General features: G+C 48.6%; 1 protein-coding gene across 2 annotated transcripts; it reads right to left on the bottom strand.

Moving 5' to 3' along the window:
* Window positions 1-2,672: 2,672 nt before the first annotated feature.
* Window positions 2,673-14,596, bottom strand: LOC140459836 (prolactin-releasing peptide receptor-like). 2 transcript variants are annotated; one of them, XM_072554371.1, is made up of 3 exons: window positions 14,497-14,596; window positions 9,031-9,808; window positions 2,673-3,319 (listed from the first exon to the last, which is right to left on the bottom strand). In XM_072554371.1, exons 2-3 carry the CDS (start codon window positions 9,453-9,455, stop codon window positions 2,686-2,688), a joined length of 1,059 nt encoding a protein of 352 aa, XP_072410472.1. In that variant the 5' UTR covers window positions 9,456-9,808; window positions 14,497-14,596; the 3' UTR covers window positions 2,673-2,685. The 2 variants fall into 2 exon arrangements, with proteins under 2 accessions (XP_072410472.1, XP_072410471.1); XM_072554370.1 differs by lacking the exon at window positions 14,497-14,596 and adding an exon at window positions 10,562-10,655.
* Between the last annotated feature and the right edge of the window lie 1,185 nt (window positions 14,597-15,781).

The raw sequence follows: 15,781 nt of genomic DNA, 5'->3' as shown, positions 1-15,781 counted from the left end.
GAGGTAGAATGGAAGATTCAGAAGACAAACTGGCGTCTATCTATTTTCCTCTGACACAACCTTGTGAGTTGAGTGTCATTGGCAAGACAAGCCTCCATCCATCCACCATCCGAATAGGCTCTTGAAAAGGTGCCATCTCTCCGGATCATCACTGAAAGCAGTCAAGACTCAACCATTGCTGCCATGTGAACCTGGAGTCACATTTAGACCAGACCAGGAAAAGTACAGCAGATTCCCTTTTCTGAAGTAGACTAGGGTGAGCCAGATGGGTTTTTGTACCAATTTGGTCCTTCCTTGATCATTATGGGGTGTGGGCAGTATAAGAATTTTATTCCTCCAACCAGACAACCCTCAAAAATCTCTCTGCTTCTTCCAATTCTTGAGCATTGCCAACTTTATCTGCTCTGCTTTTGGAAGACAAGTCTTCAGCTGCTTGAACACTAAGTTCTGGAACTGTCTTCCACAACTGCTTCCCCCCATTGTCTCCTCTTTAAAAGCATTTCTTGACACCTTAAGCAAATCTTAGGTCATTTGTCCTTCTACTCCCTGAAGTGGTGGTTTATTTATAGAATCACAGAATTCCTACAGTGAAGGGATATTCAGCCCATTGAATCCACACTGACCTTCCAAAAAGTATCCCACCTAGACTCACTCCCCCTATCCTACCCCTGTAACTCTGCACATCATGGGAATGGTTCCAGACAACAGCTGACAATGGTGGCACAGTGGCTCAGTGGTTAGCACTGGGTTCAGTTCCACCCTTGGACGACTGTCTGTATGTCGCTTATACATTCTCCCCCTGTGTCTGCGTGGGTTTTCACCAGGTGCTCAGGTTTCCTCCCACAGTCCAAAGATGTGTAGGTTAGGTTGATTGGGCATGCTAAATTGCCCCATAGTTTCCAGGGATGTGCAGGCGAGGTGAGTAGGGAGGTGGGTCTAGGTGGGATGTTCTTTGGAGGGTTGGTGTGAATTTGATTAGATAACATGCTTCATTTTTTGTTCTCCCTGCCAAAATCGGCAATTTCATATTCTCCCACATTGTACTCTGAGAGGGTAAAGATGTGGCAAATGGAGTACAATGTGGGAGAAGAATAAAAAGTGAAGCATGTTATCTAAATGGTGAGAGGTTTCAGAGCTCTGAGATACAGAGGGATCTCTGTGTCCTACAGCATGAATCACACAGAAGGCCAGTGTGCAGGTACAACAAGTAATCAGGAAAGCGAATAGAATGTTATCACTTATCGCCAGGGGAATTAAATACAAAAGGGAGATTCCAATTCATTTCCACAGCATTGGAGAGGTCACATCTGGCTTACTGTACTGTACTGGCCTCAGTGTTTAAGCTTTGGAAATAATTCAGGGAAAGTTTACCGGAGTAGCTCCTGGAATGGGGCGGTTACATTGTGGGGAAAGGTCGGGCTAGTATCTGCTGGAAGAGTGGATGGTGCCTTGATTGAAACATGTAAGATGCTGAGGTTGACATGACTGGCTGGCTGTGGACAGGGTGTCCCCACTTGTGGGAGAATCTAGAACAAGGGGTCACTTTTTCAAAATGTAGGGGCTCCCCCGTTTAGGACAGTTTTTTGTTTCTCTCTCTGAGGGGGGGGGGGGGGGTCACAAGACTTTGAAACTCTCAAAAGGCAGTGGAAGCGGAGTCTTTCAATCTTATTAAGGCCGAGGTGGATTGATTCTTGATCAGTCAGGGGGCGGGCGAGGGGGTGACAAAAGGTTATCGGCAGGAAGCGGGAGTATGGGTGGCTCTGATCAGCTACAGTCTTACTGATCAGCCTAGCAGGCTTGAGGGGCTGAATGGCCTACTCTTTCTCCCAGTTTGTATGTCTGTGTGTCCTCCACCCGCCGCAGACACGGAAACTGTACATTTCACAGAGTTGGCCTCAGTACCCTTGCACCCTCTAGAGGCGAGTAACTGATCTGATGCAATGAGAAAGATGACTTGAATGTTGTTTCAGGCTTCACAAACTGAGCTGTTTCATGGAAAAGCCATGAGCTTTCAGCGACCCCTGCCTACAGTGCACTGCAGTGCACTGATTGTGTGTAGTATTTACAACACAGGCAGGCCATTCAGCCTCCTGGCTGCCCCGTGCTATACCTCTCCATCCAACCCTGTCACGTGAATCCTCCTCTTGCTCTCTCTCGCTCGCTCATCTTCTTTGGTTCCCCCCCACCTCCCCGACATAAAAGCGGCACCATCCCCATCCCACACTGTGCACTTAAATTCCCGAACCCCCCCCCCCCCCCCTCAATCCTGACCCTGAGGATAAAGGCAACGTGTGATACCGAGCAACACAGTCTGAGACACGGGTGACGCCAAATGTTCTGCAGCTTCGGGAGGTGGGCTGGTAGGTGTGGGTGCTCTCGACCCGTTAGTATTTCTCTGCGTCCCCAATGCTAAATTGGCAAAGGAACCTCCCTCCCCCCTCCTCCCCCCACCCCTTTATTGTTGGCCTGAGGCAGCGACTGAGGATGACTGGCTGGACTGGAGTCCAGACAACTTATCCCCCACCCAAACCGCCCACCCCTCCTCTCCCTCCCTCCAACCTCAACCCAAACACGTTCTGGAAGAGGACCGACCTTTCTGCTGATGGCGGACCCCACCCCCCCCCACTTCCTGACCTTCCCCCACCCCCAACCGAACCCATCCACGCCAAAGGAAGCCTGACGGGCCTACAGCACGACACTGACGGCAATACAGTTGTTGGCGGGTGCGATCTTCCTCCTGCAGGCGAACATCCTCTTCAGCTCGGCCCGGAAGCGGTCGTGAAGCCAGGCGTAGAGGAAAGGGTTGCAGCAGGCCGACGTCATGGCGACACAGTGGCACAGCAGCTGGATCAGGTTGAAGTAGTCCTTGTCGATCAGGCTGATGTCGATGTCACGGATGATGTTGAAGACGTGCAGCGGCAGCCAGCAGGCCCCAAACGCCGCCACCACCAGCACCAGGAGCCGGAAGATCTTCTTGCGCCGCACCTTCTCCCACCGTTCCTGGCCGTGTGTGGCGTTGCCGGGCACCACCCTCTTCCTCAGCTTGAGGGTGATGCGCAGGTAGGACAGGGAGACGGCGGACAGCGGCAGGATGTAGGTGATGATCAGGGTGCTGTAGGCGTACGCCAGGTGCTGCCTCTCCAGCCCCATCCAGAACTCCTCACAGATGGTCAGGTCCTGGTCTCGGAACCGGATGTGGAAGGTGTGGGCGAGAGCTGGAGCCGCCAGTGCGCACGACACGAGCCAGACCCCGGCCAGGATGTAGGTGCAGGTGCCGATGGAGATACGCTTCCTCAGCGGGTGCACCGTGGCGTAATACCTGACGGGTAAAAGGCAGGCACTGAGTATCAGCAAAGACTCACATGGAGGGAGAACACACAGAACGAGGAGACACTGTGCTCCAACTCAGTGTTTCTTAACTTATGGAGGGACAGATTGGGCCTCTGAAGTTCAGGAGAATGAGAGGCTACCTTATCAAAACATAAACTACTCCCAGGGGACTTGATGGGATCGAGGTGGGGAACTGGTTTCCCCATGTGGGACCAGAGGGTGTAATACCAGAGAAAGGGGTCACCCATTGAAGACACATGACAAGGGATTCCTTCCCTCCGAGTGGACTGAATCTATGGAAGGCTGGGTCGTGAGGTATACTCAAGGTCAAGATAGACTGAAATCAGGAAGGAGAGCTGAGGGTTATTGGCTGGGGGGGGGGGGGGGGGGGGGGGGGGAAGGAGGAGAGTAAGAGTTGAGGATAATCAGATCGGCCATCGAATGGTGGAGCAGACTCCCAGGCTTATCGCAGTTGGAGCAGCTAAGAGGTTTCGGGTGAAAGGAGGTTTCTGTTGCGATAGGTTGAGCAGATCGGACTGCAGGTTTCGAACAATGAGAGGTGACCTGCTGAGGGATAGGATTCCCAAGGCTGACAGAAGTTCTGCTGGGAACCAGTGCAAGGGGATGCAGATTCAGAAGCATTTAAGACAGGCATGAGAAATTCACCAAAGATCCTCAGACTGCACCTTTCAAACCCACGATCACTTCCAGCCAGAAGGACAAGGGGCAGCAGATACACGGGAACACCATCCCCTGCAAGATCCCCTCCAAGCCACTCACCATCCCAACCTGGAAATATACCGCCATTCCATCAGTGTCATTGAGTCGGAATCCTGGAATTCCCTCCCTAAGGGCATTGTGGGTCAGCCCACAGCAGGTGGACTCAGCGATTCAAGAAGGCAGCTCACCCCCACCTTTTCAAGGAGAAACTAGGAAGGGGGCAATAAATGCTGGCCAGCCAGCAATGCTCACATCCCGTAAACGAATAAATAATGAAAAAGAGTGAGGAGGATTTTTTTTCCCACTCTGAGGTTCTCTCTCTCAGTAGAGCCCTCGTGCCCTGACTGAAACCGACGGCCGTGTTCGGGTTGATCTTTGATCTAAGAGGGAGTCAGCGCACAGCTTGGGGATGTGAGGGGTGTTTCAAGTCGCTGTCAGGCAGGCCAAGCATCTTATGGGAAGGTAAGACGAGGGGGCCTTCGAACGGGTCTCCTCCCGCTCCTTATATCACACACTCTGACATGACCGCCAGCAAAAACCACCCGCTCAGAAAGAGGGCCCGTAGCACCCGCCCTCCCCCCCCCCCCCCCACCGGCCTCATAGCTTCACCCCCTGGACACAGGGCTAGGTGTGACCTTCCGGAACGTTCCCGGCCATCAGGGAAATGTTTGGTGGCGTACGGCCCCGTGGAAATTTTCCCCGTTCGGCTACAGCATTCCCCCCTGCTGAGGGGGAGGGAAGACCCTCAACCCTTAGAGAGAGGGCTGATGTTTGGATATTCAGATATTTCACCAGGCCACAGGGATGTGTGGGGCAGACTGCAAACTGGCCACTTCACTCGGTGGTCACCGGTGTGGCCGAAAGGGTGTCACGGTGCTTACGTCACCGGATTGGTGATGCAGCAGACATGGGTTCAAATCCCAGCGCCAGCGAAATTCTTCACTCAATTTTATTTTTGGAAAGAAAAACACATCTGAATTAAGAGGTGACCATTAAAAAAAAACTCCATACCATTCAGGCCCAGTCTTCAAGGGAGGGAGATCTACCCTCCATATCTTTATGGTCTGGGGCTACATGTGACTCCAGGTCTGCAGTGATGTGGCCAATATTTACCATCCCCACCTCCCCCACTCAGTTCAAGGGAAGTCAGGGACAGATAGCTCATTTCCAGCCTTATCTGCGGAGCTCCCGTGCAATAATAAATAAAAGGAGGGGGAAATAAAATGCGGGTACCTTTATTGGTCATAATACAGAGTACAGGAGTTGGGAGATCACGTTGCAGCTGTACAGGACGATGGTTAGGCCACTTTTGGAAGACTGTGTGCAATTCTGGTCTCCCTGCTGTAGGAAAGATGTTGTGAAACTTGAAAGAGTTCAGAAAAGGATGTTGCTGGTGTTCAAGGCTTTGAACTATAGGGAGAGACTGAATAGGCTGGGACTGTTTACCCAGGAGTGTCAGGGGCTGAGGGGTGACCTTATCGAGGCTTATAAAATCATGAGGGGCACGGATAGGGTAAATAGACAAGATCTTTTTGCTGGGGTCGGGGAGTCCAGAACTAGAGGGGCATGAGTTTAAGGTGAGAGGGGAAAGATTTAAAAGGGACCTAAGGGGTAACTTTTTCACCCAGAGGATGATGCAAGGATGGAATGATCTACCAGAGGAAGTGGTGGAGGCTGGTAAAATGACAACATTTAAAAGGCATGTGGATGTGTATATGAACAAAAATGGTTTAGAGGGATATGGGCCAAATGAGGGCAATTGAGATTGGATTAATTTCGGATATCTGGTCAGCATGGACAATTTGGACCAAAAGTTCTGTTTCCATGCTGTTCGATAGAATGGCAAACTCTTACTCCAGTCACTCCCATTCTTACTTTCTCTCGTCCCTGGAACCAGTAGCATTCAGTCTGTTTCTGTCACCCACACAGCCCTACCCCAACAAGGTCTACACGCCTTTCCCAAACAGCAGATCCCAGAATTGGTCTCAATACTCAAATTAAGGTGAAGCCGGTGACTTATAATTTCCAAGGAAAGGTCTGGTCTGCTCTGTCCAGCTCTAGGGAGCTGTCCAGTTCTATGCCTGCTCTCCTCCCACACCCTTGTATCTGTTTTCAATAAATAGATGAAGCTTTTAACCCTGAGCGGATCAATGGCAATCTGACAGGGCGACGATAACCTCTTTATAACTGAATCTCATGTTGTTACAGCAGAAAGGAAAAATTACTTAGTCACTGGCAACATAATTACACACCAAGCCATCATTAGTGCATAGAGATGGCATGTTCAACACTTTAAAACAACAAGTCTCTGCTGTGATTTTCGCTTTCAGGCATTAATCTGTCTCTGCGTCTGTTTGAAGATGAAACTTGCTCCAATTTAAATGCATTTGTCAGATTCGTCCAAATGTCCGTCAACTTGAAAGGGTTCAGAAAAGACAAGGATGTTGCCAGGGTTGGAGGGTTTGAGCTATAGGGAGAGGCTGTTTTCCCTGGAGCGTCGGAAGCTGAAGGGTGACCTTAGAGAGGTTTACAAAATTATAAGGGGCATGGATAGGGTAAATAGACAAGGTCTTTTCCCTGGGGTTGGGGAGTCCAGAACTAGAGGGGCATAGGTTTAGGGTGAGAGGGGAAAGATATAAAAGAGACCTAAGGGGCAACTTTTTCACGCAGAGGGTGGTACGTGTATGGAATGAGCTGCCAGAAGTAGTGGTGGAGGCTGGTACAATTGCCACGTTTAAGAGGCATTTGGATGGATATATGCTGGCAAATGGGACTAGATTAGGTTAGGGTATCTGGTCGGCATAGATAAGTTGGATAGGAGGGTCTGTTTCCGTGCTGTGCAACTCTGGGACTTTAAGTCAACAATTAACATTTCAGCGTAAAGACACATGAATACGTTTGTGAGCAGTAACTGCCCATTCCTGACCACGAACAGGAAAAATTGAATCAGGGAGAGGGGCCAGTCAGCCGACTCCACAATTTGACTACATCATGGCTAACCTTCTGTCTCACTGTCCCCTGATAGAATTATTCAGAAATCCATCAATCTCTGCCTTGAATAATCTCAGTGACAGAATCTCCACCATCCACTGGATTTTAGAATTGCAACGGTCCACACCATCTGAGTGAGGAAATTCCTCCTTGTTTCATTCCTAAATGGCCTCTGTCTCTCTTATTTCTGAGACTTTGTCCTAGTTCTAGCTTTCCCCTCTCTCTACCCAGTAGGAAATTACTTCTTGCATCTATCCTGTAGGATCTTGAGAAAGTGATGATGTGATACCTTTTTGGACAGCTGCAGTCCAAGTGGTGCAGTGTAGATACGGTTGTGGTGGTGTTGGCAGGGGGCAGGTTCTGGGATTTTGAAGGAGCAACAGACAAGGAAAGAAGGGTGATGTAGTTCATCCTATATGAAGTATAGGACAAAGGAACAGTGTAGCTTGGAGGGAACTTGCAGGGGGTGCTATCTGCTGTCCCTTGTCCTTCTCGATGGAAGTGGTTGTGGGTTTGGAAGGTTCTGTCTAAGGTGATTTCCAGCAGTGCATCTTGGAGATGGTACACACTGCTGCTCCTGAACATCGGTGGTGATGGTTGATGAAGAGGCATTAAGGGAAGATGATTGGCATTCCCAAAGCTAGCCTGCCAAGTTCAGTGGGTAGCAGGGAAGCCCAATGGAAAGTGCCATTATTATTTCAACGGGAATGGAGTGTGAAAGTAGGGAGGTGCTGCTAAAACTATACAAGGCACTATTCAGACGACAGCTTGAGTAACCAGGAACAGTTTTGGTTCCTTTATCGAAGGAACTGGCATTGGAGGCAGATCAGAGAAGATTCACTAAATTGATCCCAGGTATGGAAGGACTGTGTTATGAGGAGTGACTTAGTAGGACGAGTGGGATCTTTACCCATTGGTTGAGACATTGATCCGTTGGGCCAAAGTTGTAGGATTGATTTTTACATTGAGTGGGGGATTATGGTAGTTAACTTTTCATTGGTCTAATCAATGTAGTGACCAGTTTGGTGTATCACATTTGCCTCTGGAAAACCCCAGTAAAATCCTGTAATCCTGCACCAAATGGGTTTTGCTTTCCCTTCATACGGAGGATTCTGAATTTTAATCAGTCTGACCTTCTCATGGCAATCACTTTGGTACATCACACGCACACACCACATCCTTTTGTAACAAATGAAAAGAGAGATTATTGAAACTGTCTAAGATTCTTCAGAGGACTTGATGGGGCAGATGTGGAGCGGTTGTTTCCCCTTGTGAGAGGGTCACGGTCTCAGAGTAAAGGGTTGAACATTGAAGACAGAGATGAGGAGGAATTCCTTCTCTCTGTGGGGAGTGAATCTGTGGAAATCTTTACTAGAGTGGGCTGTAGGGACTGGGTCATGCAGTGTATTCAAGGCCAAGATAGGTTTTTAATCTGGAAGGGGAATCAAGGAATACTGAGAAAAGACAGGAAAAGACAAGAAAGGGAAGGCCTTGGGCCCATGGTATTAGTATTGGACTGTTGATCCAGAGACCCAGTTAATGTTCTCAGGTTCAAATCCCACCACGGCAGATGGTGGGACTTAAATTCAATTAAACTCTGGAATTAAGAGTCTAATGATGCACACAAATCCATTGTCAATTGTCCGGAAAACCTGTCTGGTTCACTAATGTCCTTTAGGGACAGAAACTGCCATCCTTGCCTGGGCGACATCTGATGCCAGACCCACAGCAACATGGTTGACATTTAACTGCCCTCTAAGCCATTAGGAATGGTCAATAAATGCTGACTGAGCTCACATTTCTTGGAGAAGTAAAGCAAAATGTTACGGGTGGTCAGATCAGCCACAATCTCACGGAACGGCAGAGCAGACTCGATGGGCTGAACAGCCCACGACTGCTGCACGGTCTGAGGGCCATCTGTCCAGCCATCTCACGTGACATGGTGCCAAGGGGGTGGGGGTCAATCTCAATGTTAAAACCTGCTGTTACCTGTCCACGGCGATGGCGGTGAGCGTGAACACGGACACGTAGACCGTCACCGGCTGCATCAGGAAGACAAAGTAGCACATGAACTTGCCGAAGATCCAGCCGCGTGGGTGGAAGGCATACGCCAGGGTGAAGGGCACGCAGGTGGCACACATCAGCATATCGGAGAAGGCCAGGTTGCCGATGAAGAAGTTGGTGACGTTGTGCATCTTCTTGGTCTTGCAGATGACATAGAGAAGCAGGTAGTTCCCGACGATACCGACAAACACCACCAGCACGTAGCAGGGGATGATGAGGGGCTTGAACGACTGCAGCAGCTCGACGCCAGTGAACTGTGAGGAACTGTTAGCACCGTCCGCCAATGCAATCTGATAGCTGGTGGTGTTTGCAGGGTACGAGCTCCAGCTCTCTGTCGATATGGACAACATGACCGCAGCCACCCACCTGTCCTTATGGGCAGTTGCCACAGGCTTATTAAATACTTAGGACTGACCGGTCTTAATATTTCAATTTCTGTTTGCTTTGCGACAGCTGGGACTGAATATTTTCTGGTCCCCTTTGCTTTTTCCCCGACCTGAAAGCAAGATTCAACAATCTCAGTTCTCGCCTGTACCAATCAGTTGTTTCTGAAGACTTCTTCCTGTTTTCTCTCCTCTGTGGAGTGACAGATCTTCTCCTTTGCAGCTCACTCTCTCTATCTCTCGCTCTCTTTCTCTCAATAGCTCTCTCCCTCTCTCCCCGGCTCTAATTCAGATGAAATTTTACAACTCCATTCAGTCTCCTGCAGAAACACAAGAAAAGGAAGAGATTGCTCTTTGGAAGTTAGAGGAAGGGGCATTTTCGGAAGGTTTAAATATGAGCAGTGGGGTCAGGGAGCTGGGGTCTGGAATGAACACCGAAATCCGTCAGCTTTGAGCTAATCTGCAATTCATTTTCATGTGACGAAAGCCCTTTTTAGTTAACCTGAATCCAGGTCTCCTGTTCAGTGAGATGATTGATGTATCAGTCCCACTCAATATTTAAACCCTGCTGCTTTCATAACTATTCATAATCTCTGCTTTCTTTTATTAAATTTCAACCTACATCTGCAGCTTCCAAGAAAGCTGATTTCAACAGGCAATCACTTTTAATTTGAGCAGATGAGAAAAGCCTTTATGAATCATTAACAAACCATCTAACCAACACGTTAATATTCATTGCAAACACAATTTTGAAACTTGTCCCAAAATAGCAGGCTCAAATAATATGGATATTCAGTGACTGAACGTTCATTAGTTAATGTGAGCACTCAGTGTTTTTATTTCGGAGGTTTCTCATTGACAGAGTCAATCACCGACTTCAAATTATTCTGCAGCTTAAACAGAAATCGGACAAACGAAGGTGCATTTGCGTGGTACCCATGCCTGGTGATGTGTTCTTGTAACACAGATACATATTTGCCTCTTTATTGGGAAGAGTGCATGCAACCTGCCGTTTGCTTTCCCCCTGGAATATTTCAGTACGATGGAACACATGCAGAAGTCAATTAACTTACGAACTGAGCTCTTTCCCTCTCCTCTCAGATCAGACTCAGCGATGCCAGGATCCTGCTCTCTCTCTGAGGCTGGCTGGAGAAGCTCTTACCCCGGTGTTCGGCACTGACTCTGCCTTCTTCTGAAGCTGAGGAATCCTGCTCATCATAAATAGCGAGCGACTAGCCCCCTCTGTTGGTCATGAATACCTCTTTCCCCCCCCCCCCAGTCCCGCACACTCACATGCCATTGGACTGGTGTTAGCAAATCTTCCCCGCCTCACATGAATACAAAGCCCAGGAAGGATTTTGCAAGCTGCCCACCTCTAAGGGTTTTTCCCCAGCACTACCTCCCGACAAAGCCATCTCCTACCACTCTCCCTCCTCCACCCCTCACCCTTTCTTGCATCCCTCTCGGTCTCATAAAGTCCGACCACATGGAAGCAGACCCTTCAGTCCGGCCAGTCCATGCCAACCATAATCCCAAACTAAACGAATCCCACCTGCCTGCCTGTCCCTCCAAATATTTCTTATTCGTGTACTTATCCAAATGGCTTTTAAATATTGTAATTGTGCCCAATTTCTTCAGTAAGTCTATTCCACACACAAACAACCATCAATGGAAAAAATCTGCTCCCATGCCTTTTTAAAATCTCTCTCCTCTCAGTTAAAAATGTGCCCCCTAGTCTTGAAATCCCCCAGCCCAAGGAGAAGCTACCTCCTACAAACCCTATTGATATCCCTCATGATTTTACAAACATCGATAAGGTCACCTTTGAATATCCTCCACGCCAGTGAAAAAGTCCCAGCTTATCCAACCTCCCCTTGTAACTCAAACCCTCCGTTCCTGGCAACATCCTGGTAAATCTGGGTGACTAGAAGTGGCCTTACCAATGTCCTGTACAACCTCAACATGACTCCCCAACTCCTGTATTCAAAGATCCGAGCCGCTCTTGTTGTCTGAGTTCAGAAACCCAATATCCTTCGCCCGCACTGAGACATCAGGGCGAAGGCTTCTCGAGAATTTCACCATTGTTTCTGGTGTGGCTGGATCACAATCCTGGAAGTTCCTCCTTAAACAGCACTACGTGGGTGTCCCTACACCACACAGACGGGATGGTGGCTCAGAGGTTAGCACTGCTGCCTCACAGGTTCAATTCCACCCTCAGGCAACTGTCTGTGTGGAGTTTGTCTGTTCTCCCTGTGTCTGCACTGGTTTGCTCCTGGTACTCCAGTTTCCTCCCACAGTCCAAAGATGTGCAGGTTGACCATGCAAAATCGCTCATTGTGTCCAGGGATGTGCAGGCTGGATGGATTGGCCATGGGAAAAGCATGGTTACGGGGATAGGGTAAGGGGCCTTAAGTCAAAGTGGGATTCTGTTCAGAGGATCAGGTGATGACTTGATGGATTGAATGGCCTCTTGCCACACTGTAGGAATTCTATGACTGTGGTGGTTCAAGATGCTCTTAGAGTCATAGAGATGTACAGCATGGAAACAGACCCTTCGGTCCAACCTGTCCATGCCGACCAGATATCCCAACCCAATCTAGTCCCACCTGCCAGCACCCGGCCCATATCCCTCCAAACCCTTCCTATTCATATACCCATCCAAATGCCTCTGAAATGTTGCAATTGTACCAGCCTCCACCACTTCCTCTGGCTGCTCGTTCCATACACGTACCACCCTCTGCGTGAAAAAGTTGCCCCTTAGGTCTCTTTTATATCTTTCCCCTCTCCCCCTAAACCTATGGCCTCTAGTTCTGGACTCCCTGACCCCAGGGAAAAGACCTTGCCTATTTATCCTATCCGTGCCCCTCATAATTTTGTAAACCTCTATAAGGTCACTCCTCAGCATTCAACGCTCCAGGGAAAACAGCCCCAGCCCGTTCAGCCTCTCCCTGTATATCAAATCCTCCAACCCTGGCAACATCCTTGTAAATCTTCTCTGAACCCTTTCAAGTTTCACAACATCTTTCCGATAAGAAGGAGACCGGAATTGCACGCAATATTCCAACAGTGGCCTAACCAATGTCCTGTACAGCCGCAACATGACCTCCCAACTCCTGTACTCAATACTCTGACCACTAAAGGAAAGCATACCAAATGCCTTCCTCACTATCCTATCTACCTGCGACTCCACTTTCAAGGAGCTATGAACCTGCACTCCAAGGTCTCTTTGTTTAGCAACACTCCCTAGGACCCTACCATTAAGTGTATAAGTCCTGTTAAGATCTGTTTTCCCAAAATGCAGCACCTCGCATTTATCTGAATTAAGCTCCATCTGCCACTTCTCAGCCCATTGGCCCATCTGGTCCAGATCCTGTTGTAATTTGAGGTAACCCTCTTCACTGTCCACTACACCTCCAATTTTGGTGTCATCTGCAAACTTACTAACTGTACCTCTTATGCTCGCATCCAAATCATTTATGTAAATGACAAAAAGTAGAGGACCCAGCACTGATCCTTGTGGCACTCCACTGGTCACATGCCTCCTGTCTGAAAAACAACTCTCCACCACACCCTCTGTCTGCTACCTTTGAGCCAGTTCTGTATCCAAATGGCTAGTTCTCCCTGTATTCCATGAGATCTAACCTTGCTAATCAGTCTCCCATGGGGAACCTTGTCGAACGCCTAACTAAAGTCCATGTAGATCACATCTACTGCTCTGCCCTCATCAATCTTCTTTGTTACTTCTTCAAAAAACTCAATCAAGTTTGTGAGTCATGATTTCCCACGCACAAAGCCATGTTGACTATCCCGAATCAGTCCTTGCCTTTCTAAATACATGTACATCCTGTCCCTCAGGATTCCCTCCAACAACTTGCCCACCACTGAGGTCAGGCTCACCGGTCTATAGTTCCCTGGCTTGTCTTTACCGCCCTTCTTAAACAGTGCCACCATGTTTGCCAACCTCCAGTCTCCCGGCACCTTACCTGTGACTATCTATGATACAAATATCTCAGCAAGAGGGCAGCAATCACTTCTCTGGCTTCCCACAGAGTCCTCGGGTACACCTGATCAGGTCCTGGGGATTTATTCACTTTTATGCGTTTCAAGACATCCATCACTTCCTCCTCTTCTGTAATATGGATATTTTGCAAGATGTCACCATCTATTTCCCTACAGTCTATATCTTCCATATCCTTTTCCACAGTAAATACTGATGCAAAATATTCATTTAGTATCTCCCCCATTTTCTGTGGATCCACACAAAGGCCACCTTGCTGATCTTTGAGGGGCCCCATTCTCTCCCTAGTTATCCTTTTGTCCTTAATATATTTGTAAAAACCCTTTGGATTCTCCTTAATTCTATTTGGCAAAGCTATCTCAGGTGGCTCACTATTTCCTGTCAAGGCTAGGGGGATAATTATGGATGGCAAATGCAGACCCTATGGATAAGTTACAAAGCACCATCTCCAGCCCTGCAAGGTGCTGTGTGAAGATCCACTAAGCAATGCCTTTGCAGAGTCAACTATTCCCGCAAATGATTGATTTAAAGGGCTAGTTAGCTCAGTTGGCTGGATGGCAGGACTGAAATGCAGAGTAACACCAACAGCATGGGTTCAATTCCCAACCTAGCTGAGGTCACTACAAAGATTCCCTCGTTCTTGATCTCACTTGACCATCAGGTTAAACCACCACCAGTTATCTCAACCTCATGGGACAGTAGCCTTACGACTGAATGGGAAGGAAAATGAAGCCAGAAAGGCTAGAGGAGGCAACCAAAAGGGGAAAATGGAAAGGAAATCCAGCAGAAGGGGAGAGTGGTGTCTGTGTAATGTCTCCGGTCTAAAGGAGGTTGCAGGTTCAAATCTCACTACAGCAACACATAGAATTTAAATTTGGACTTCTCTCAGAAAGATCTAGAATTAAAAGGAGTTATTTGTGTCAGCGACCATGTCACCTAAGATCAAGTGTCATCCAAATCCATCTCAGGAAGGAAATCTGCCGTCCTTACCTGATCCAACTTACACGTGACTCCAGACGCATGGCAGTTCTGATTGGCTGTTTGGTTCCCTCCCAAAACAGTTGGGTAAGCTGCTCAGCTTGGGGTTGGGGGGTGAGGATGTTGAGGGGGGTGGGGTGGGCATGAGCGGAAGGAGGCAGTGAAGGATGGGTAACAAGTGTTGGTCTCACCAGATGGGACAGCCATGTCCCCTGAAAGAACAGACGAAGCGCAGTGCAACAGGGAATGTGAAGGGGGGATTCGCTCCCGGCGGGCAAATGGGAAAAAGAGTCAACTGCAGGAATGGCTCAGTTCTTGAACAGGGCTGACAGTTAAGAGACACACGTCCTTGAAGATGACCATAAAACTGATCGTTTGTAAAGAAGAAAAGCATCCGATCTGCAAACAAGAGAGAATAAGAGGTCAGAAGTTTGCAAATAACTGGTTAGGCCTTGGTTGGAGTGTTGCGAACAAACTTGGGGGGGGCCACACCCTTCAGGGAAAATCTTCGAGAGCAGGGTTTCTCAGGATATGGGAGCCTCGATTCTAAGGAGAGTCTGGACCACATTTCTGGTTTTGAGTGGAAGGGGAGTCAAGTGGATGTGAGGCTTTAATCAGAGGGGGAGAAAAACTCTTTCCTCTGGCTCATTAAGCAGAGGTTATGGATTTGCAATCCGCCAGTAAAGAGGAGAGCTAAGGAGAAAGATTTCGACTCAAAGCTGTGAGGTTTTGGAATTCTCAGCCCGAAAAGGTGATGGACGCTGCTAATCATAACCATCCCCGATCCCTTCTCTCAGTCAAATAATCAACCTCAGCGGAGGGTGGGCAAAGAAGCCACAGGTTGTGAATTCGCCTCCCAGCAACAGCAGGAGGATGAAAAGCTACTCTTTCTCCCTCGAGCTGCCTGAACCAGACATGTTTTATGCAGGAGTACACCAGCTGCATACCAACAGCAAGTTAACAAGTCCCAGCAACAGCAGGGGTGGTTGGGGGGGTGGGGGGGGGGGGGGGGGGGTAGTGCTTTAGTTATCGCTCAGAGCTTGCACTGGTCTTGAAGGTGGCTGAATTTACAATTCACACAGTCTGCAGAATGCATTATCGGAACAGTGGGTTCAAGTGAATTGTGAATGCCGGTGTTGGGAGGGATGATTAAATGCCAGCCACCTGACAAACATCTGCCTGTTAGGCCAGGTCACGCTGTCAAACTTGCAGAGGTTGGTTTAACATAAAGGATGTGTGCAAGCGCAACAGGAGGTGGGGTCATCTTGCCTGTTGGGCCTGTTTCATCCTTCAGTGG

This window comes from Chiloscyllium punctatum, chromosome 35 (assembly GCF_047496795.1).
Source record: "Chiloscyllium punctatum isolate Juve2018m chromosome 35, sChiPun1.3, whole genome shotgun sequence".
NCBI classification, from domain to species: domain Eukaryota; kingdom Metazoa; phylum Chordata; class Chondrichthyes; order Orectolobiformes; family Hemiscylliidae; genus Chiloscyllium; species Chiloscyllium punctatum.
The sequence above is the reverse complement of the archived record's forward strand: the minus strand, read 5'-3'. Positions and strand labels throughout refer to the sequence as shown.

Bases quoted from the DNA above. Each gene is read 5' to 3' on its own strand.
- LOC140459836 (XM_072554371.1), bottom strand. From the start codon at position 9,455: ATGTTGTCCATATCGACAGAGAGCTGGAGCTCGTACCCTGCAAACACC. The intron at 3,320-9,030 runs GTAACAGCAGGT...TTTACCCGTCAG, and splicing joins ACCGCCATCGCCGTGGACAG to GTATTACGCCACGGTGCACC.